At 48.0% G+C, this 22,977-nt stretch overlaps 1 protein-coding gene across 1 annotated transcript in view; it reads right to left on the bottom strand.

The window, feature by feature from the left end:
* Positions 1-11,935: 11,935 nt before the first annotated feature.
* DTL (denticleless E3 ubiquitin protein ligase homolog) overlaps positions 11,936-22,977 on the bottom strand; it is a 135,423-nt gene continuing 124,381 nt past the window's right edge. The window contains exon 15 of the mRNA XM_069608528.1: positions 11,936-12,536. Coding sequence (XP_069464629.1) covers positions 12,471-12,536 — 66 coding nt within the window. The 3' untranslated portion in view covers positions 11,936-12,470. The remainder of the gene's footprint in view (positions 12,537-22,977) is intronic.

The following is a 22,977-nucleotide window of genomic DNA, read 5'->3' as shown; positions in this document are numbered from 1 at the left end:
GTGCTCGCAGCCATGGACCGGCTGACACCATCTGCCGTGCCCAACCCAGACTGAAGGGATTCACACATGACATCCTTGCCATCCTGCACAATAAGCAAGGAACCCATCCCTTTCTTCCCCTTCGGGAATATGCTCAGCCACCAGAGACGATTCCACAGTGTGTGAAAATTTGGCCAAGGCACATGTGGAGTTGGACAATTTAAGGGCCATACTCCCAGCTGAAAATACCTTGCGTGCCCATTCATCGAAGCGCTTGTCCCCATTTAGAGGGATGGTAGGGTACACCGCCTGCCTCGAGGTGGCCGTGGCTGCCTGAACCACCAAACTCTCTGGAGTGGGGTGTGTGGATAGGTAGCTTGGTTCACTACTGGATGGGCGGTATTTCTTAGTCAGCGACTTGTTAACCGCCTAAGAGACTCCGGGGTGTACCAAGTAGCAGCCCCCCTTTTTTGTAATGCCATGTGAAAAGGCAACACCGGGTCAGTGGACGGACCCTTATCTAAAATGTCAGTCAGGTCATCCTGATCGAACTCAACTTGAGGGCCGGACCACCCAGGTACTCCGTAACCCTTGACATCAACCTCCTATAGGAGGATTCAGCATGAGCCCCATGCTCAGGCCTGCCAAACTACATCTCAGAAGGTGTATCCAGGCCACTGTCATGTAAGGATTGCCTCAGATCCTCCAGCTGACTGTCCTCTGAAAAGACCATGACAGGGGCTGCGGGAGAGTCACCAGGAGCACCAAAAGGCTCCAACTCCACATCAGACCTCTCATCCTCATAAATATCTTGTAGGGAGTGGAAGAACTCCCTCCTAGGTACAGGAGAAGACCTTGAGTCCACAGAGGGCCTCACAGTCTTAGACAGAGCCTTTCTCGGAGGATCCACAGCTCTAGGGGCCACCGTCAAATTCAGACCCGTAGGCCCAGATGGCGTTGAGGGCGCTGATGGCTTCGACAATGGCGCCGAGGGCCTGGTGACGGGCAAGGCCGCGACAGCCGCACTCGATGGGCACCGCGCCGACAGGGCCAACACATTCTTCGACACCTTCCCAGGCTTCGACGGTCTCGCCGGGGATGAGGACCTCGACTTGGATCTGGCACGTCTCTGGCGATCTACCTGAGCCTTGTCCGAACGGGACCCCGACGGTTCCCGATGCTTATTGCGCCGACCGCCCGGGCCCAAAGGCGCACAAACGTTGGACCAAGACCGTTCCCCACCCACTTCAACCGAAGGCGCGGACGGGGCCGTGCCCAGAGATTAAAAAATATACAGCTTTTTCTCCCTGAATGCCTCCCACTCCTCCGGAGTAGAGGATTAAGTGGGGCAAGCCACTTTCCTCGGAGAGCCATCAACCGACGAGGACAGGGAAGGCAAATGGTGATGCCGCTTTCGGGAGTGCCTCGACGAGGACGAGTGGCGAGAACCACTCCGGGACCGAGATCCCCTGGACTCCTTCCGACGGGGAGAGTAACCCAGCGAGTCGTCGGTGGAAAGACCAGATTTCTTGGATTTACGGGGTTTGGATACCCGACCTACCTGCAACTCCCCTTACGCTCCATGGCACTTCCAGCAGTCGTCGGTGTTGTGGCTCTTACCCAGACACCACAAGCAGATACGGTGCAGGTCCGTGATCGACATCTTTGACTTACAGTCCCTGCACTTTTTAAAGCCCGACCGTGGGGTTGGAGGGGTCGAAGTAGAAGACATTATCGAGGCGCCCCGAGTTCTCGAAGCAAACACGTTTGCAGAAAAAACACAACTGAGGCTACGGGTGCCGTGCGTCCTGCTTATAACATCCGATGACATCACCCTCGACGGAGGCCTTCGAGGCACATCAACCCGACTCCATCAATGCAGGACGCCCTCTGCCGAAGAAATTCCAAAGCAGCACAGCTGTGGAAATTACATGTCAAAAATGTGGAATAGGTTGGAGGACACAATCCATTTGAAACAGTCTTACTTCTGGCAGGAATGCCCCATGCAACATTTGTGCATCTACTGGTGGTGCCATTCTGAACGCTGTGGCTTGTCATGGTAGCTTTTACAGCAGCGGTTTCTGACGGAGCCTGTACTGTAGACCTCGCTGGCCTCAGAAGGCTCTACTAGTGCTGTATGATCATTTCTGAGGAAGCTATTTAACATTGGAGGAATAACTGAAATAATTAATCAGCAATACACTTAAAGGAGATTTAAACAAGAACCAAAATATCTGCTATTGGGACCTTAAACTTAGTGAGGAACAACCAAATTAACTCACCAACATTATTATTCAGGGGATACAATCAGGAGCCCGTGTTTGACACTTTCAGATTAAAGAAATAATACTTATGTTGTGAAGACTAGAACAGAATTGAGTTGAAACATATATTTGTATGCAGACAATAGAGATACTTGCTGGATTGAGTTGCCTTGAGGATGACCAGAGGTCGAAGCACGTGTTAGCTGTGCAAGATTTATCTAATTAAAACACTTGAAGAGCACATTGGAACTTAATCTGGACAATATATCACTTACATAGATTATTATTTAACATAGCAATCTAGGGGCACAGCTCTGTGTGGCAGCATATTACTTTTCTTCATATTGTAAATGCATGTACCAGACATGACCGCTCACTATCATTGATACTAAGACGGGAGCTAGCTTCATGTTGCCATAGATGCATATCAAAGATGTTGGGGTTTCCTGTCTTGTTAGTGCTCTCGTGGGCCTGTTTCAATTTAACTCATCAGTATCCATCACTGCCACCAGCAAGGCGAACAAAGGATAGGGAAGATTCATGGAGCCTTTGTTTTTTAATCAGACTGGCCAATGCAGGAGGAAGGTTCTGCCTGCCCCTTTTGAGATGCCTTGATGTATTCCTGGGTGTCACATTCCAACTAAATTGATAGGGAGGACTGGTCTATGTGTATGTCATGCAGTGACCATAGGAAAATGTGTGCAGATTAACCCACACATTTTCCAGAGGTTGATCTACCATCATTCAATTTCATATAAAGTTTCAAAAAGGCCCAGGTGTGCGCCACTGTGCAGATGGTCGAATTGCACACATGCCCCCAGCCTCAACATGTGAGCCACCACCCTACTTAAAGTCTGGTTCGTCATCAAGGCTAAAGTACCGGCTGAGGCCATCTGCAGTTCCATGCTGTGAGCCTGGCTTGTGCTGGAGGTCCATATCTGACCCCTGTAGGGATACGGCCCAACACAAAAGCTTAGGGTTTTCCATTGCATGGCCATTAACCATAGAAGAGGCCAGTGGTCAGTCTGGATCATAAAGTGCGACCCAAAGATGTAGGTTTTCAGCTTCTTTACGACCCACACAACTGCGTAAGCCTCTTTTTCAATGACAGCCCAGATCCTTTCCCTTTTTGTCAATCGCCTGCTAATGTAGGCGACTGGTTGCTCTACCCCTTGAGGGTTCATCTGCGCTAACACTGCTCCAATCCCAAAATAACAGGCATCTGTCTGGATGATAAACTCCTGACCATAGTCAGAACTGGGGCCCTGCACAATCCACCCTTTAAATCCTGAAAGGATGTTTGACAGGCAGTGGCCCAAGTTACTACCTTTGGCATTTTCTTGGAAGTTACATCATTCAGGGGCATGGCAATGGTCCCATACCCCATGATGAACGACCGGTAATACCCGGTGAGACTTAGAAAGGCTCTCACCTGCTATTGTGTAGTGGGAATTTCCCAATCCTTCACAACCTGTACCTTTGCTTCAAGAGATTATTCCTTACCTCCAGGGACCAGGTGGCCTATGAAAGTTACTGTGACCTGCGCTATCTGGCACTTCGTGGGCTTGATAGTCAGACCTGCATTCTGCAGCACCTAAAGCACTGGTTTCAGGTGGGATATGTGATCCTCCCAGGTGTGGCTGACCACAGCAATGCCTTCTAAATAGACGACACTGAAGTTTTCCAGCACAGACAAAACCTGGTTAACCATCTGCTGAAAAGTGGCAGGGGCATTCTTCAATCCGAAGGGCATCAGAGTGAACTAATAATGTCCTTCTGGGGTTGAGAATGCCGACCTCTCTCTCGCTCCATCTGTCAAGCCGACCTGCCAGTACCCTGCTGTGAGGTCAAAAGGTACTCGTGTACTTGGCAGCTCCGAGGTTGTCAATGAGCTCATCTGCCTGAGGAATGGGGTGAGCATCTGTCTTCGTGACTGAAGTTTGTTTTTGAGTGGAATACAGGGGGCTCAATTCTGTCTTCCACCACTGGTCTTTTTTAGGGACTAGTACACCTGGGCTAGCCCAGCGGCTGTGGGATGGCTCTATCACTTCTAGGGTCAACATTGTGGAAACGTCCTCCTTGATGGTGTCCCTGGCCTTATAGGACATCCAGTGAATCCTACTCTTCACCGGGTTACTGTTTCCAGTGTCCACATCATGGGTGCACCAATCTGCGCAACCTGGAGTCAGTGAAAACAGACCGGCAAACTGTCCCAGTAACCGACAATAGTCGGTCAGTTACTGTTCTGACAGTCCGTTGCGAGGTTGACACCTTCAACTGACCCATCTGTAGCTTCAGTGTGCATGATGCCGGGGAGGGGTTTGGTCTCCTACTCGGTCACTAATGCCATGACCAAGTCATGCCAGCTATAATGGGGTTTTAGCCGGTTGACTTGAAAGACCCTGCACATCTCTTTAGGCCTTTTTACATCAATGAGATAATTTACCTAACTGAGTTTTTCCAGCACACAGTTAAAACCCAGTCCACTTGTCCTGAAGGGTACTGGGTTTGACCGGCTCCATATTCCACACCCACCAGCATTGTGGTCATTCCATTGCTTCATCAGCCCCTGACTGGCCTATACGTTTTTCATCGACTGTTCCATGTACTTTGCCATTCTAGACCGAAGACCAAGTTCAAAGTCAATCACATCTCGTATAGGGGATGAAGGGTTGCCCTCCCACCCCTCTTCCACTAGACTGAAGGGAACTCATATAGGGTGTCCAAACAGAAGCTCAAAGGCGCTAAAGCCTATCCCGCTCTGTGGCACCTACCTGTAGGCAAACATAAGGCACGGCAGGTGAATATCCAATGTTCTCGTTGGGTGCCTTTCCAAGCCACCCATCATGCCTTTCAGGGTCTTGTTGAACCGCTCAAAAAGGCCATTTGTGTGTGGATGGAAGCATGTAGAGAACCGGCAGGTGACTCCATACTCTTCCCACAGCCTTCATATATGCAGCTATGAAGTTTGATCCTTTGTTGTGGAATCCAAGACAGGAGAATATTTAAATTGGAGCCTTTGCAACCACAGGTGCTTTGATGCTCCTCCGAGGGGCAGCCTCAAGGTACCTTGTGGTGTGGTCTACCCTGAGCTGGTTTGAGGATCCAAAAGGACCCACAATATCCATGCCGATTCTCTCGAAAGGCCGCCCAACCATGGGTAGTGGAATCAAGAGGGGGGGGCCTTGTGGCACCACCTGACTTGACAGAAGTTGGACAAGTCGGGCAGGAACAGAAATTCCTTAACCTTTATGCCCAACTGCGGCCAGTAAAAGTGCGCAGACAACCTGTCCGATGTCTTAGTCACTCCCAAGTGACTCGCAAAGGAATTTGGTGAGCCAAATCCAAAAGGAACTCTGGCACTGAGGAAATCACCAACCTTCTGGTGCCCTCAAAGTCCTTTGGTTCACTGTACAGGGGTCCATCCTCTGAGTGCACTTGGAACAGTCCAGAGGCCTCCATCTTAGCCTGCTACTCCGCCTACTTCCACAGACCTACCAGACTGGGGTACTCTTTCTGGGCTGTGAAGCGGTCCATCTGATCTGGGCCCCCAACCTCATCCAGCTTGGGCAGACTCTTCAAGCTCTGCACCCACCTGGTCCTCCACCTCAGGCTCCTGCCCTGTAGCAGGCAACTCTGAAGTCCCAGGGCTTCCTGCTACCAAATTAGGGTCCTACGTGGCTTCTGGCCCCTCTCCCACAGGAGTAGGAGACTCCGCAGTCTGTGAAACTGGACTAGGGGCTACCGGCCACGCTGGTCCTTCCAACAAGCCCTCTGGGAGCACTCTAGGCCCCAAGGCTTTGAGTGTGGTCAATCTGGCGATCCCTTTGGCCCTCGATGGGGAAGCCACTGCGACCATCTCGGGATCATGAAGATCATTATCCAACAGACATGGGACAGGGATGGAGTATTTCCCCGCTTCACGGTGCTGGGTCGTTTCACCTCGCCAGCTGAAGTCTACTATCGCCACAGGTCACTTACTCTTTCTGTCAAACCCACTGATGCTACAATCAGGCCCATCATTATATTGGCATGGCTGTACCCACTGCCGTGTGACAGCAGTGAGGCTAACCGTGGTGTCTGGGACCGCAGATGCACACATGTTCTAAATAGAGTTGAATATTATTGGGTACTGGGATCGCTTCTGGAGACCCGGTACCATTCACACTCAGTGTAACCAATCTACATTTGGCCACTCCTTGGCCTAGTGAGAATTCCTCCTCCTGGAGGCCCACACTAATGATGGCCTCTTCCATGAGTCCAACACTCATTATGGCTTGCTTGGGTAAGTCCTTGCAAGCAGGATCCTCTTTCCCACAGCCCAGCTCCTTCATAAACGAAACAGCCTTTGGGTAGTGAGAACGCAGGTGTCCCAGTGTTACGGGTGCCTGCACTCTTCTTTTTAGTGTGTACATCTGAACTAAGTTTTGGGATTTCCCGTCATACTTTTGGGGATCTTACTTCGAAGACGATTGGGTTGGACCTTTGTTCTACCCATCCTGGTTTACTTTTTTGTCTGAAGATGCGTCTTCCGGTTTGGGTGTGCTTGCCCAAGTCCTTTTCTGGATTAAAGTACTTGCAAACCTGTCGGCAGCCTTTGCAAGCTCCCTAGGGTCTGCGATAGTCCGTCTTGTCCACAAGATGGTGTAGGTTAACCTCACAATTCTTCAATACATGCTGAAACGCAATCAAATTGTACATCTATTTACATGTGCCAACTTTGTTACCAGCCACCCACCCGCTCAGATATTTCAACAAGTGTGTGAACGCTTCAAATGTCTGCCCACTTTTCTCTGAGCTCTCTGAAGCTCTTGAGATACTGTTATGGGGTTTTACAGAATTTCCTTAGGAGGGCCGCCTTCATGGTCGCATAAATGGGCCTTTCCTCAGGAGTTAACTGATGAATTGCACCAGTCCCTGGTGTCGGTAAGCAACTCATCAGGGCTGCACCTCACGGTACCTCATCCAACTCCTGTAGCTGAAAAGCAAGCCTGAGCGCTTCAAACCAGTCCAAAATATCCTTCCCCACTCTGTAAGCCTTCACTTGGGGATGTGCCGCTGGGGCTTATCCCAGGCACTCTGGTTTGAGCCACTACTGCTGCTTTCGTTAGAGCTGAATATGTTGGCCTCCTTCTCTTCAAGCGCCAGGTTGCGCTGCTCTATGGTGGCCCTGTCCCATTCTATGGTGACATTGTCCAGCTGTTTCTGTTCCTCTAACATTAGTCTCCTCGAGCAGGAGCTTTCTACCTGCTACCTCATTAACAGCCGGAACAATTACTGGGCCACTTAGAGACTGTGGTGAGTCCTGGGACCTGCGGGATGCTGTACTAGCCCCGGACCTCACTGACACTCGAGTGTTGAGAAACCATGCTTGCTCCCCGGCAGGATGGTTGGCGAGAAACACTGCTCATGCAGTCTTCGTCATTTTCCACATCCTCCTCCGGAAGGTCTTTTCTATATTCGGTTACACAGGCCTAGCCCGTCCCCTGGGGTCTTATCCCCAACTGCCCTCGCTTCTACCCAAGCTTGGAGGCTGGTCAGCAACTCAGGTTTATTAACCTTAATGCTGTGGGAAAGTCCCCTCTCTTGACATAGGACGTGCAGGACATCCTTGCTCATGCCTTTCACAGTCGCTATGTCAAGTACCATGATTATTACAAATACCTAGCAGTGTCTATACGTTGCCTGCTACAGTACTTTTATCGCTGGGTGACTAAGCTGTGAGCAAGGCTCCAACTGATCCGACCGCTTGCCACCAATGCGACGAATCAAGGCCCGGGGTACCAGTGGTCCAGGGTTGAATATCGGTTTCTAAACCATCATCCAGCCCCACACCTCTACTACACCAGAAAGGATCCGAACAGATTGGAAACAAAAGTTAATTATTAACCTCCTGCCCAATTTTGTTAACGTGGACAGTACGGCAGGCTTACATCTGCAAGTTCGTGGATCATTGGTTAGTTGCAAAACAGCAAAAATACTATTACCCAAAGATAAAAGGGACTGTCCAATCAAGGTTGTATAAACATATCTACTTTATTATTCAACAGACAGTTCTAGCACACTACAAAATACAACCCACCCTGTAAAGGAATGCAGAGGACAGTTTCAAGAAGGAAAAGGGATGCACTCTGGATACCGACAGGAGGGTAGTCAGTAAAGTAGTTAATCTCAATAGTTCAAGGATACTTTTTTCAACACATGGCGAGTAATGGGTCATAGAATATCACTAGAAGGACCACAGAAAGACAATGTACCATGTGCTTGTAAAAGTACTTGGTGCTCAACAGGGTCAAATCTGTTTCAGGGCGCTTTGCAGCTTCTGCGACAGACAAGACCGGAGACTGCGGTGGGTATCAGGCAGCAGGCAGTTCAGGGAGCAAGGCTAGAGGGACGTCTGCTGGCTGGCGTACATGGTGGCTCAGGGCCAGGAATAATCTCAGTATTGGTTGGGGGGTCTGAAGCACTGGTCGAGGCATTTCAGACAGCATGAGCGACTGCGGCGTGACAACAGTCAACAGTGAAGTCGGATGCAGTTCGAGGGGCCCGACTGGCTTGAAAATGTCCTTAAGGCAGACGCTTGTTGAGGCACTCCTCCTAGCTTCTTCACTGTGCTTGCGTCGTCCTTTAAGGCAGACGCCCAAAGCTGAGGAGACTGTTGCAGGCAACGGCATTGTCCTTGGTTCAGAGACTCTGCCTTGGTTCAGAGACTCTGACACTTTCCGCCTAGGAAGTTAGCTACTGAGCCTAGTGGGGCATGCTGTGTGCTGGCATTCAATATCTCTCTCCGTTCCCTCTGAGATGTTTACGGGAGGGATCTTGCTTTCCTCTTGGAAATCCTGGCCTTCCTTCACTGGCGGAAGCTGTAAGGCAGTGTTACGCTAACCTGGTCTCTGCGGGGATGTTGGGGCACGGTTGCAGCCCTCCGTGGAACTGGCTCCCCTAGGTCAGGCTTTTTGCCCTGCTCCTGTGTTGTGGACTGCGCTGGTTGTAGATATTGCCCCTGGGAGAATACAAGAGGCAGCCAGAATGCTGCGATATGGCTGTGGTTTCCCTCAAACCCTTCTTCCCAGAGAATGTGGTGAGCATGCGCTTACCCATATAGCCTCACCTGTTTATTTATGAGGGTGAGCTCTCCGACCTGCTTCACAAGTTCAGGGGCGCCTTAGATAGACCTAGTTTCTTCACTGGTCCATGTGCCTGGCAGCCCAGACCGGCTGTGGCTGAACCACTTCAAAAGGTAAGTGTTCTTCAACAATGATTATTGTCTGTATTCTTTTGCAATGTCCTTTTTTTCTGCGATTATTGTCCATATCCCTTGTAATGTCTTTCCTTTTCCCCAATAGGTGATAAGAGGCCCAACGGAGTCGCAGTGCTGGAAGCGAGCCCCAATGCAGGCCTGAGGAGTTTACGATGTCCCAAATTGATTGTAAGTTTGGATCTAAGGTCCAGCACGAGGATTGTGTTGCAATCCTTTATGTAAAGTCTTTATGTTGTTTCTAACTTTATTTGTCCTTTTCTCCTGCAGGGATGGCCTGGCGAAGTCAAACAGCGAGCAGCTATCCAAAGACCTGCCGGCGGGTGGTGGAGGGCTGGATCCGCGAGGATGCTGGGCGAGATGAGCTCCCAAGTAAGTGTTGGAAGCCCGGAACAGGTAAGGATGCGCTCCGACCGCGGGGACTGCTAGGATCAAGTAAGATGCGCTGCAGGCGACGATTATTGCTAGAATCAGGTAAAACGCGCTTCAGGCGATGGTATTGCTGGAATCGGGTAAGAAGCACTTCAGGCGGCGGTGAGCGTTATGCTGCTATGAGCAGGCGGGGCAGGCTTAAATAGCCTGGTCCCAGCCACGCACCTTTGCTCTGCCTTGTGGCCCCACCCTGCCACTCCCAGAAGATGCTGCACGTGCAGCCCAATGTATTCCTATGGCCACGCCCGACCTGGATGCACATTGGGGCCCTGCAGGGGAGGAAATAACACGTGCACCAGGATAAAAGTGTGCAGAGCACACTTTATCATGAGCCTGATGCCAAAAGCGCCAGCACTGGGTCCAACTGAACCCTTTATGTGATGGAGCTTGTGGTCCTTGCTCTGTGGCCATGACAGCCAGACTGTACATTCAGCCAGGGTCCAAAGGGGTTCTTGTTACTCCTTGCAAAGTCTTCAGATGATCTGCCAAAAGAGGGTCTGACCGCTGTTTTAAAGCCAAATGGGCACCAGTCACTGGTGTAGGCTAAACCTACCTTAATGAACCAAACCTGGGTTCCCACCAATCATCTTCTGTTATGTGCAAGGTCATAACCAGAGTGCTTTGCAACAGGAAAGGTAAAAAGGGGTGAAAACATGCACTAGTAAGTACCACCCATCCTCCTGTCTGTTGTGGATCAAAGGGTCGCTCTGGTTAATGGAGCTATGTGGTTGCAGATTAAAGTAATGTCTCCCTTGAAGTTGTGGCGAGAACAGACTGTCTCCATCAAATCATACTTCTACCCTCTGAATGGGGTCGCCCTGCAGGGTTTACCTACTGTAAACATTTACCAGACACGACGGCTCACTTTCATTGATACTAAGAGGCTGGAGCTGGCTTCGGGTTAACAGTTGCTTATCAAAGGTGTTGGGGTTTCCAGTCTTATTAGTTCTGCGGCCAGGCCTCTTGTGGGCATGCTTAAATGTATCTCATCAATATGCGTCACTGGCACCAGCAGGGCCAACAAAGGGTAGGGCGGATCCATGGAGCCTTTGTTATTTAATTAGGCTAGCCATGGCTTGAGGAAGGGTTTGCCCTCCACCTTTTGTGATGCCTTGATGTACTCCTGGGTGTCACATTCCAACTAAATTTGACAGGGAAGACCTGCACCTGTAGGCTGTGTCCACCCAGAGTACACAGTTTGATGTGTATGTTGTGCGGTAAACATAAGAAAATGTGTACAGATTCCTTACAGGAGGAATGGGGGGGGGGGGGGTACAAGCAGCAAACTGGTTGGAACCGGGGGAACTGTATTTTAAAAGACTTGGATATCTTCGAAAGGGAGGTGGAATAAGTAATTCTTGCTGGTAAGCATATGGTGAAACATCCTTGGAGATCATGGGAAGGCACCCGTGGCCAGAGGATTAAGAGGAAACCAAGAAGGGACCACAAAGGCGGTTCAAGGTCTATGTTCTGACAATTGGGACTTAGACATTAGGAATGTTAGGACTCTGGCATTAGATCCTATCTTGAGACTAGAGACATTGGTCCAGTTTAGAAAACCCCTTTTCATCTATTTTATTACGCCTCCATCCGAACACTGTTCTCCCGAGCTGGTAGTTTTTGAGTTGTACCTAGCCCGATAGGTTCATGTCCAACACCTTTTATTTGCACAGAAATGGGGGTTGGTTGAAGACCCAAGTCTTCTTTGCTCCGTTGATCCCACATCAATATGGGAAAGTAGATCTTGAGTATGGTATAAGCATCTTAAATGCCTGTTATTTATCTAGTCAAAGAGATGAGAGCCAGTTTCAATTCAAGATTGTACTGACAAATATGGTTGCTACCTAACACCATCCAAGTAGAACGGGATGACATTGCATTCTGCCTTTCGTACTCTGTTCGAAAATAGACAGGCAGCAGAACAAATAAAGGCCCAATTTCCTTGCTGCGCTCTACCATTCAGATACTGCATTAAGTCCAAAGAAATCATTACACATTTTTTATATTAGGAAAATCTGTATTTACAGGACTAAAATCAAATATACAAAACAAATGTACATGAACATTTACTGTTAAGTGGATATTAGCAGTATAATACTCAATCAGATGCAACTGATTAGAACAAAGAGCACTGTTGTAACAATACTCATTATGTAGCAGTGTTTGAAAAAGGACCTAAAAAGGATTTAAATTTTCACATATATCACAACTATGATTTTATGAAGAAACAAGTTCATGATAAGCAAACATGTTAATGCACTCTCGAAGTGTCATTTCGAAACAAATTAAAAATATACATTCTGTGTTGGACTGACAACTTTCACAATAAAGGAGGCAGTTCAATGCATGGTAAGTGCTTGTGATGAACAACGTGCACATCTTAAAAGCGTGAACTAAGTCACATATGTAAGGAATTAAAAACTTGGGAATAAATTCTACGACGCGGGGACATTCGGGAATTAGGAATCCATATTCTTTGTACTCCATGGTGCCAGGCTGTGGTTCTGAACCCACAGGATTCAAGTGGGCAGTCGTGATCACTCTGGTGATTTCTTGTGGAAGTACGTGCAGATCTTCCTCATGGAACCTGGCGTTGATGGGACCTAAAAAAAAAAAAATAAATAAATAAAAAACACAAAATGGTTGATGTTAAGGTTATTGATTTTTAGAAACAAGATGCACAATTCTGCAAGTAAAGCGAGGTTTTGACCTAGATGCAATTCTAATCAAAGCGATCATACATTTTGCCCATCCCCACCTACTGCAGCCCCATTCACGTTCAGATTTGCCAGTGCACCTGGAGACCATGCCAAACGCAGCCTTATGCGGTAAACATCCCACTGTAACAGCATGCATTTTCTATGCATACTCTCGCAGAACTGCCTCAGGTATCGAAGACAAAGCACTAGAATAACTTCCAAGGGGACTGGTGGGTGTGGGGGTAGTTGGGAAGGGGCAGTGTACGATTAATAAGCAGCAGGTCGATGCATTTTCCTTTTTGAGGCGAAATATAAAATAGTGTGATGGGAACTGTACATTGGGGCCGGGGTGGCTCGAGGACCACCAGCTGTTGTGGGATTCAAGCCCTGGAAGGAGGGGTGTATGGATCCCCAGTCTATCTGCAATACCCCTGGTGCGCAACGCAACTGTTGCACCCTAGAAAGCATCATCACATAAGAGGAAATGCATACCAACAGAATTTGGGCGAGGCTGCCCCCAAGCACACACACTGGGATTATGGGAGCTTGGTTTGCCCAGAGGGTTGTGAGCAAGGCCTGCCGACAAACGGTCGCACGCACAGATGGGAAATCTTACAGCAAGGATGAGCAACAGGTGGCTCCCATTCAGCTGCCTGAACGAGACACTCGCCAACTGATTCCAAGATGGTGCCAGCATGTGTTGTAGGCTTGGCTAGTGGTGCATAGGGTGGCCACCTGGGAAAACGAATCTCTAGAGTATGCAAACGAAAATTACACTCATCAATTGCCCCCCCCCCCTCCCACCGGGAGATGAAAAGGGCCCAGGGACGAAGTAAGGCGTGGGAGTTCACAGTACAGCCAGAAGGTTGCAGGCAGAGTGTGGTGGTGGGGCAGACAGGAGGTGAGGGAAAGGGAATTGGTTAGAGAAAATGGAGATGGAGAAGGGGAGACCGAGTTGGGGAAGGAAGAAAGGAGGCGAGTGAAAGAGCTCAAGAGAGAACAAGAGAGTGGGGAGTTAGATGTTAGACTATAGACTGCAAGACATTTAGGGGGAGAGACATCGTATAGGAAGGGACAGAGGGTGAGACAGACAGTTACTTCAACATCAAGAGATGAGAAGAGGCAAGAAAATAAAGAAGAGATGGGAGTATGGGGGGAGAGCGAGAAAAGAAAAAAGACAGTGAGACAAACATACACAGAGGAGGTGGAAAGAATAGAGGATAGGGACACAAGGAAGAGCAAACACAGAACACAGGGACATAAGGGGCAGGAGATAGAAGACAAAACCCTAGTCCAGTAAAGATTAATCGTGGTGGAGAGGCCAAGTGTTGGCAGCCAGAGCCACACCGCTGTGACAAAGCCAGTGTCCTGGCCTTGTCAACGGGGGACAAGAATTCTTCTTGAAAGGAAAGGTGTTGGAGGCTTAGGGTGTAGTTCACCATCAGTCCTAGCCCTAAGGAAGGTGGCACCTGAGAAAGCACCAATTCCAACCTCTTCCCAATGTACCACAGGAATGTGGTGCAGTTTCAGAGCCTACAAACTGGACTGCAAACCAGACAAGCAGTGGTGCAAAAGAGCAGCCTTCCAGTACACTACGTCGCCTGTAATGAAAGAACTAACAAGTGGACTCAACCCTGGGGACAAGGCCATCCAGTATCCCTCACAGGATAGCCCACTGCCAGAAACACCACCAAGTGTGAGAAAGAGAGCCAACAACACTGCACCCGTGCGGCAAAGAGAACGAGCACACAGATCTCCATTGCAGGTGTGGAATATATTGACCCAACTCCCCATACTACCAAGCTGCATTTCAGCAGAAACAACAAAATATCTGTGCTGGCTCCGGTGAGCACCATGCCCTCAAAACTGCGTTTTGCAGCGACAAAAAGATGGCTGCAACATCCTGCCAAGCACATATTGGGCAGGATGGAACAAGGGGACACACTGAGGGAGCTTGCCAGTGTGTTCTTACATATACAAAAGACATAGAGAGAAAAAGCAGCGCTGCTTTGCTGCCAGCTCCAAAGTCCCCATTGAAAAGGGGGTATTTTACCTTAAAATAATGCTGCTCCGACGCTTTTTATCGGTTCTTCCTCAAACTACTATTAATTAGGCCCTGCCATGCCCATTCATATACCCATTGTGCTTCAGCAAAACCAAGTATGACCCCTAAATGACAGGCTCTGTCGAACCAAATATGAGAAAAATCAACAAAGAAACTTCATTTTCTGCCGCAAAGGAAAAGCTTCACTTTTTAAGTTAGAGTGTCAATGAGCAGTAATTCAAAGAAACTTCAGCTCTGGGCTATGTCAATTTCAGTGCCTAGGTGGTTCAAATAAACTACTGCCTACAACTTGCAAATCAGTGTGGGAATCCAGATGGAAAGTCAAAAACTGAAAGCAAAGTGCTAGCAGCTTGCACCACATGTGTAAAAATGGGCTTTGCAAACTAAAGAAGAAAATGCTGGTTTGAGAGTACTATGTTGAACAAAAACTTATTGCCTAGCAATGTGAAAGGGGATTGTACTGTGAAAATATAATGTATGAAATGGTTCCATTCAGCAGGTTTTCTTCCAATTCAGAACAAAAATAAATGTTATTAAATCAAACTTCAGTGGCTGCACGGGGGGAGGGGGTTGTCAGCCAAAAACAGGTTTCAGCTGAGGGGATGACAGAAACAAAAGGGGCCCTCTCAGTAGATACTAATACCCCAGCGATAATTACTAGGTTGGACAGAATCTGGTCTGGGCTGATCCCTCTACAATGGAATTTCCAGGACACACGTGAGAAGTGGAGAAGGGGCAATAAACCTTCAATCAAGCTGGGAAACTCCCACCTTACTCTGGAGGGAATGGCAGTTGGTGGTTGCTAAAGAGACTATTTTATAAATAAACTTTAGACTCATCTTTGCAGCTGGACTTTGCAAGAAAATGAAAATGTAGCGGTTTAAATGCGATTTTTGTGGCTTTCAAATAAGAGGTGTTGGCTTTCAATAGCATGTATGGGCACAAACGCCAGAAGAATGTGAATCATGGGGAAACGACATATGATGGAACGTTAAAAATTAACAGAAATAGGCCCTATGGTAGTATGTACGCACATGTAAAGTTACAGAATTGTAGGCCGAACATTTCACACTCAAAATGACCAAAGATTATTAACGTACAAAACCATGTATCACAGATTGCAGATTTGGTCTGCATAAAATATGTAACCCGTTTATGTAATTTGCTAAGAGACTTCAACTGTATAAATGTACCATTTGTGGCAAAATTGGATTTTAGCTAAAGTAACTGTGGGAGGTTTTGAACATTATAAAATTTGCATCAAATCTGCCATCCTGCTCTTGAAATCCAACCAGCTGAGAGCGAGGCGCGGTCTAGAACCTTTGACCAATCCAGTGGTTTAGAGCCGTGTTTGGCTAAGCCTGCCCAGCCATATACTTCTATGATGTCACTATGCATTATAATTAAGAGTCCATGACAGAGCTCCAGACAGACACACCCGCTCCTGAATTCCTGAGCTGCGTTCCTGATCTCCATTCATCTTGCCGATTCCAGATTTTCCCTACAAGGCCAAAGCATTGCTGACCCTACTCCAAAGCCCACTGCAAAACCCAAGCATAGCCGATTCCTACTCCAGCAAGGCCATTGATCCAGAAAAAACCCACTAATATCCCATTAACAAAAAGGGGAAAGCGGTGGTACCTTTTGCATCCTGAAATCAGACCGGCTTGCGGCCGACTGCATGCCTGCTGCAATCCTGCCATCCAGCTGTCCATAGCATCCGGGGACCAGACCTTGCCCAGCTGTCTTTCTGCCTTTTGCCAAGAGAGTCCGCTACCTGTTGACCTGAGCCCTGGAGACCAGACCCGGTGTCCAAAAATCCCAAAACTAAAAAGTGGACTGCGAGTATAATTCCCACCCCATACCTTTTTCCACTCTCTAAGTAGTCATATGTATACCCTGGTAACTTGTTGAAACTGTTAGAATTATCCTCGTATCCTGTCCTTAATGTTTAAGTGCTAGCGCAATCTCTTTTCATTTTTGTCTGGTGTAAATTATAAGCCCTCAGTTATATTTGGAGTAATCAAACTAATTTCCATATATTTTATTTTTGGGGTTGAGCACTGGGTTGACAAGGTTGACCTTGCGAATCAACCTTGGCGCTTACTGTGTTCCTCTTTAACAATATAGTCTAGATCATTTCGTTTTAAGTAACCTTTGCCTTTCTTTTAAAACCAAAGTTTATTTTAACTGCTCTATTTTCCTAAAACTGAACCATATTCCACCCCAAAAACCTCATCCAAATCTTAAGCTACTACCATCCTTTCACTTCAGTAATATTCCAGTGATATACATCTATCCCCTAGCCCAAGCACTGCACTCCAAATCAGAGTAGTTCACCCGTTTTTCAAAGAAACCATTCTTGACATTTTAAACAGAAATTGAGAAAATTGCAAATTTTCCAACGTGTCATTTGGCTGCAGCATGCTCTAAACTTTCCACTCATTTTCGAATTGTATGCCTTTTGCTGATCCATCATTGCCTTGTGATTGCCAGTGATATAACATACATACTATTGTGAATGTATCTTATCATTTAACCACACAATAATTATTTATTTGAAACATTCGAGTGTTATTTTAGGCCCTTGCTCAGGATTTAAAGTTTTTGCCTCTTATTCTGTGAGGGAAGGTCGGATTTGGAGTCTGTTTTCTGCCTATCCACGACTTCCTGCTACTTCTTTCTATCCACTCAGAATTCGATTATTTGTGGGTTAAGTGAACATTGCAGGGGGAAACCTCAACTTGAATGTCATCTATCCTCATCCAAAAAGTGCTCCTATTCACGTGCGCTTTGTATATGTTCTAGGAGAAGGTTTTGCTTCCAAGTGCATCGCTTCCATTTTCATTGTAAATATCGCCCCATTGGCGATTGCTGCCCTATATTAAAAATTGTATGATTTCTTTTGAATTTTAAAAATAAATATTGTATTTTCACCAACCGGCCTGGTTAATGGTCCATTGTGACCCGGAGTATTTGAAAAAGGGGGTGATACGAGTTGTGTACCATCTCACATTGAATTTGCTTAAAATAAAGAGAAAGGCATATCAATTGAGCGCTACATACTAGGCTGGGACCAAAGTGTGTGTCGCCTGATTGAAATCCTTGACACAGGCAGTATATGCACGCTGCCGGCTACAGCAGACTGCTACTAGGACTATAAATCCACACTAAAATAATAAAAAACCTGCACTTTATAAACCGCAAATATCGTGGAAATCAAGGTTTCCAAAATTCCAATTGCAAGGTAGCCAGGACTCTCTAATTTTACATTATGCATCTAGCTTTCTACTGGGGTCCAAAAGGAGTTTGCCCCTAGAGTGAATCACTGGTCTGCAGAATCCGGCCTGGTGCCAGCCTGTGCATGACCTCTTACAAACATAGTGGCGGTTTCAAACAACCCAGTTCACAAAGAGGTCAGAAACGCAAACTAGTAACTAAAGGAACTCTCAACCGGCACACTGACAAAACCTGTAAACTATCAAAACAAGAATTATATTAGGGTGTGGAGAGCGATAAACTGGTAATTAAATGTCTTCACAACCCTTTGTAGTGGCTCTTCAAATGCTTTAATGTCATTCAAATGAAGCTGCTAAACTCAGACGTCATTTACAGACAAGGTAGGGTTAAAATATTCCCAATCCTCATCCAATTGCTATTTAGCATTTTAGAGGAGGAAAAACAAGTAAGGGGGGGGGGGAGGAAGACCGATGAGGTTGCTATCATACTAGGTCCAGGGACAATCCGATAGGGTAAGTGTATAGAAGAAAGTAAGGAGAGGAGGGGAGGAGATAGGAAAAAAGGGAGAAGGGGAGAGGAAGAGATAAGGTAATAGTTTCTTACCTGTAACTCCATTTCTCCAGCATTGGTATCTTTCATGGATTCACATGCTTAGAATATTCCCCGTCGTCAGACTGGGACCCCTCGGTACACATATAGCTTTTTCCTATAGGAAAACTTCTGACACTTTTGTGTCCTATCTACGTCCTTTTGGGGCCCGCCTACGCATGCTCCGTAGGACGTCGCGGTATACGAGCCCCGCCCCTGCGGCTCCCGTCAGATTTCGGCCCCTCCAAAGTAGGAAGGGTCAAACCTATCAAGCATATACATTGCATTCCGGGGAGGCTGGCGGGCGCATGTGAATCCATGAAAGATACCAATGCTGGAGAAATGGAGTTACAGGTAAGAAACTATTCCCTTCGCCAGCATTGGATCTTTCATGGATTCCCATGCTTAGAATAGATTGTATAGCAGTAAACCTGAAGACGGCGGTGAGAATACAATGCAATATACACTCACAACAATACACAATGCATAGGTACACAAGAAATAAGTTTACCCATATATCTGTACCTCCATAAAGCATACAGTCACCAACAGGTAGAAAAAAAAAAACTCTACAGTGTAGAGCTTACCTTATTGAAACAGATGGCGCAGGACTGCTCTTCCCATCTGCACCTCGTCCGCATGCTGCCTCGCAAGGCAGTAGTGGCGGGTAAACGTGTGGGGCACCAACCACGCTGCAGCCTGGCATATGTCCGTTAAAAGAATTCCTGCCCATAATGCTGCTGAAGAGGACGTTGATCTTGTAGAATGGGCTCTAGGATGCCCTTGCAGAGGCCTTCCGGCCTTGGAGTGGCAAAACGCAATCGTCGACGAGACCAATCAAGCCAATCCTTGCTTAGAAATTGCATTTCCTCTCGTCGACGGACCATACGCGATGAACAGTTGTCGAGTAGACCCGAGTTCTTGTGTACGATGTAGGTAAAATTTTAGGGCCCTCTTAACGTCCAAGGTATGAAGAGCTTTTTCCGCTGCCGATGATGGGGTCGCGAAGAAAGTAGGGAGGACAATGGACGAGTGTTTGTGATACACTGTAGGAACTTTCGGAACGAAAGTAGGATTAGTTGCCAGAACCACCTTGTCTTTAAAGAATCTTAGGTATGGAGGGTCTACAACCAACGCTTGCAGTTCCGAGATTCTCCTAGCTGACGTGATAGCAATTAAGAATGCCAACTTCCACGATATGAATTTCATGTCCGACGTGGCCATAGGCTCAAAGGGTGGTTTCATTAAGCCTGCCAACACTACGTTGAGACTCCATGTTGGTGGAAAACGTTTTACTGGGGGAAAAGTTCGAAATATACCCCTCATGAAGTGTTTCACTAGTCTGTCGCTGAATAGAGGAGACGACTGTCTCTTCCTTGTGAACCTAGAGATGGCCGCCAGGTGCACCTTTATCGATGTGAAAGATAAACCCCCCTCTGCCAAGTGAAGGATAAGGCAGAACTTGCTCTGGAGTCACCTTTAATGGGTGTAGACCTTGTTGTCCTCGACACCACTCACAGAACCTTCGCCACTTATAGGTGTAAGATTTGTTGGTAGAAGGGGCCCGAGCCGCTTGCAGAATTTTCTGGCAATCCTGCGAAACGTCTAAGGTACCAAATTCCGAAAAGTCAGGAGCCAGGCCGTGAGGTTGAGACAGTCCGGGTCGTGATGCCACACCGTACCTTTGTCCCGGGACAGTAGGTTCGGGACTCTCGGAAATGCTATTGGTTGTTCCAGCAACAGGTGAAGCAGGTCGGAAAACCACGGTTGCCTCGGCCAGTACGGTGCCACCAGAATTACCCGGCAACTGTACCTGCGTATCCACTGCACCGTCCTCCGTATGAGGGGAACGGAGGAAAAGCATAAAGGAACTTGTCCGTCCATGGGAAGGAGAACGCCTCCCCCATGGAACCCTCCTGAGGCCATCTGCTTGTGAATTGTTCGTATTTCTTGATTTCCTTCGTTGCGAAGATGTCCAGTGGGGGGGGGGGTGACCCCATTTCTCGAAAACTTTCGTCAGGTGACCTGTGTCCATTTCCCATTCGTGTATCTGGGCCATCCTTCTGCTGAGGGAATCCGCTTGCGAGTTCCTCACTCCCGGGAGATGGTGAGCCACGATGGAAATCTTGTGCTTTAATGCCCAATGCCATACTTTCTGGGCCTCCATGGAAAGGGTCCTGGATCGCGTCCCCCCTTGTTTTCTCAAATAAAACATGGCCGTCGTATTGTCCGTCAGCACTCGTACTCTCGATCCTTTGATGTGTGGTAGGAATGCCTTCAAGGCCCATCGCACTGCTCTAAACTCTAACACATTGATGTGTAGGAGTGACTCCGTTTGAGACCAACGACCTTGCGTTTGAAGAGTGCCCATGTGAGCTCCCTAGCCAGTTAGAGATGCATCCGTGACTATGGTTAGCTGGAACTCCGGTTCCTGTAGGGGTACACCGTTGTTCAGGTTGTGGAAACTCTACCACCACTGAAGAGTCCGAAACAGGTCATCGTCGATGATTATCTTGTCTGACCACGATCCTTGGGACTGTGTCCACCGGTCCGCGAGGAACTCCTGAACTGGCCTCATGAATAGGCGACAGTTTGCCACCAGATGGATGCAGGATGCCATGGCCCCTAGGACCGAAACGTATTTTCTCACTGAGAGCTTGGTGTTTCGCCGTAGTCGACTCGCCAGCTGATTGAGTTTTGAGATTCTGTCGAGGGAAGGCTTCACTAGCCCCGAGTGGGTTTCGACCTGTGCCCCCAGGAACACCAACGTTCTCGATGGCATCAGCGAGGATTTTTTGAAGTTTATGGCAAATCCCAGCTGTTGTAGAAGCTGCATGGTGGCTTGCAAACTTGTGTTGGTCGACGCTGGGGAGGATCCCCTTACCAGCCAGTCGTCGAGATATGGGTATACATGGTGGCATTGCCTCCTTAGCCAGGCCGCTAATGGGGCCAGGCATTTCGTGAACATTCTGGGGGAGGTTTTGAGCCCAAAGGGAAGAACCGTGAACTGGTAGGGAGTCCGCCCTATCACAAACCTCAGGAACTTCCTGTGTTTCCAACACATTGGAATATGGAAGTACGCGTCCTGCAAATCCAGGGACGCCAGAAAATCCCCTTCTTGAACGGCTCGGATCACTTCCTGGAGCATGAGCATTTTGAAATTTAGGCTCCTAAAGGTGTTGAGATCGCGTAAGTCTAGAATGGGACGCCATTTTCCGTTTGGCTTTTTCACAACGAAGTATCTTGAGTAAACCCCTTGACCTTTCTGTGATGCTGGAACTAATTCTATCACACCTTTTGCTAACATGAGGGTTACCTCTTGTTGCAGTACCCTTAGATGGGAATGAGCGACCAACACAGGTGGAATGTGCGGAGGGCTGTGCTTGAATTGTAGAGAATGCCCATTCCTTATTGTGTCCAGCACCCATTGATCTGTCGTTATTCGTTCTCATTCGTCGACATAGGCTGATACTCTTCCCCCCAGAACGGTGTGTTGCTCGTCATTGCTGATCTTTATTTTGCTTCTCTCTCGACGACGGACAGGATGGTCTCTTCCTGGAGGTCTGGAAGTTCCGGCGTCGGTTTGCTGTTTGGGAAGCACGCCTGTACCCCTGGGAGGGGTACGCCGACCTACCGAAGGATCCGTCTCCTGACGCAGAGAATCTGGAATTACCTGAAGCCCCTCTAAAGGGACGAAAAGACTTGTAGCTTCTGCCACTCTGGAGGGCACCCAATGAACGTGCCGTGTCCGAGTCCTCTTTCATTCCCTTTAGGGCCTCATCTACTTTCTCTCCGAATAGAAGGTCTCCCTCAAAGGGCATATCTAATACTTTGTATTGTACCTCCAGCCTGAAGTAGGTACACTTAAGCCATGACTGTCGTAACACGACCCCATTATTGACTTGCTTGAAGCCTGATTCAGCGAGGTCAAATGCAATGTTTATTGCGTGATTGGAGGCTACCTCACCCTCTCGGACAAGTAACATCGCTGCCTTCCTATGCTCTTCCGGAAGATGATCCAGCAACGGAGCCAGCCTGTGCCACATTTCTCCGTCGTATCTGGCTACAATAGCCAGAGAGTTTGCGGCCTTTACTGTAGTTGCTCCCACGGATAGCACTTTTTTTGCTGAAGGCATCCTGACGTCTTGCCTCGTTTTCAGGTGGAGTTGTGCGCTTGTGCTGGGCCTTAGTTTTCCTCGCCGCTGCCGCCGACATCACCGATTCAGGCATTGGTTGGGAGGATAAGCACTTGGGGGTTGACTCTGGAGCCTTAAATTTTTTCTCAAGGCGACCTTTTACCGCCGGTTCCGAAAAGGGGCGACGCATTGTCTGCAAACCCTCCTTCCACACGTGATCTAGTATGGGTATTGAGAACACTGACCTCCTTCTCTTACCCATGTGGTCGAACAGAAAACAGTCCTTTTTCTGTTCTTCCTGGGACAAACCGAATTC

This window comes from Ambystoma mexicanum, chromosome 4q (assembly GCF_040938575.1).
Source record: "Ambystoma mexicanum isolate Mex_15411 chromosome 4q, UKY_AmexF1_1, whole genome shotgun sequence".
Taxonomy (NCBI): domain Eukaryota; kingdom Metazoa; phylum Chordata; class Amphibia; order Caudata; family Ambystomatidae; genus Ambystoma; species Ambystoma mexicanum.
Note: the sequence above shows the minus strand (reverse complement) of the source record. Positions and strands in the feature narration are given on the sequence as shown.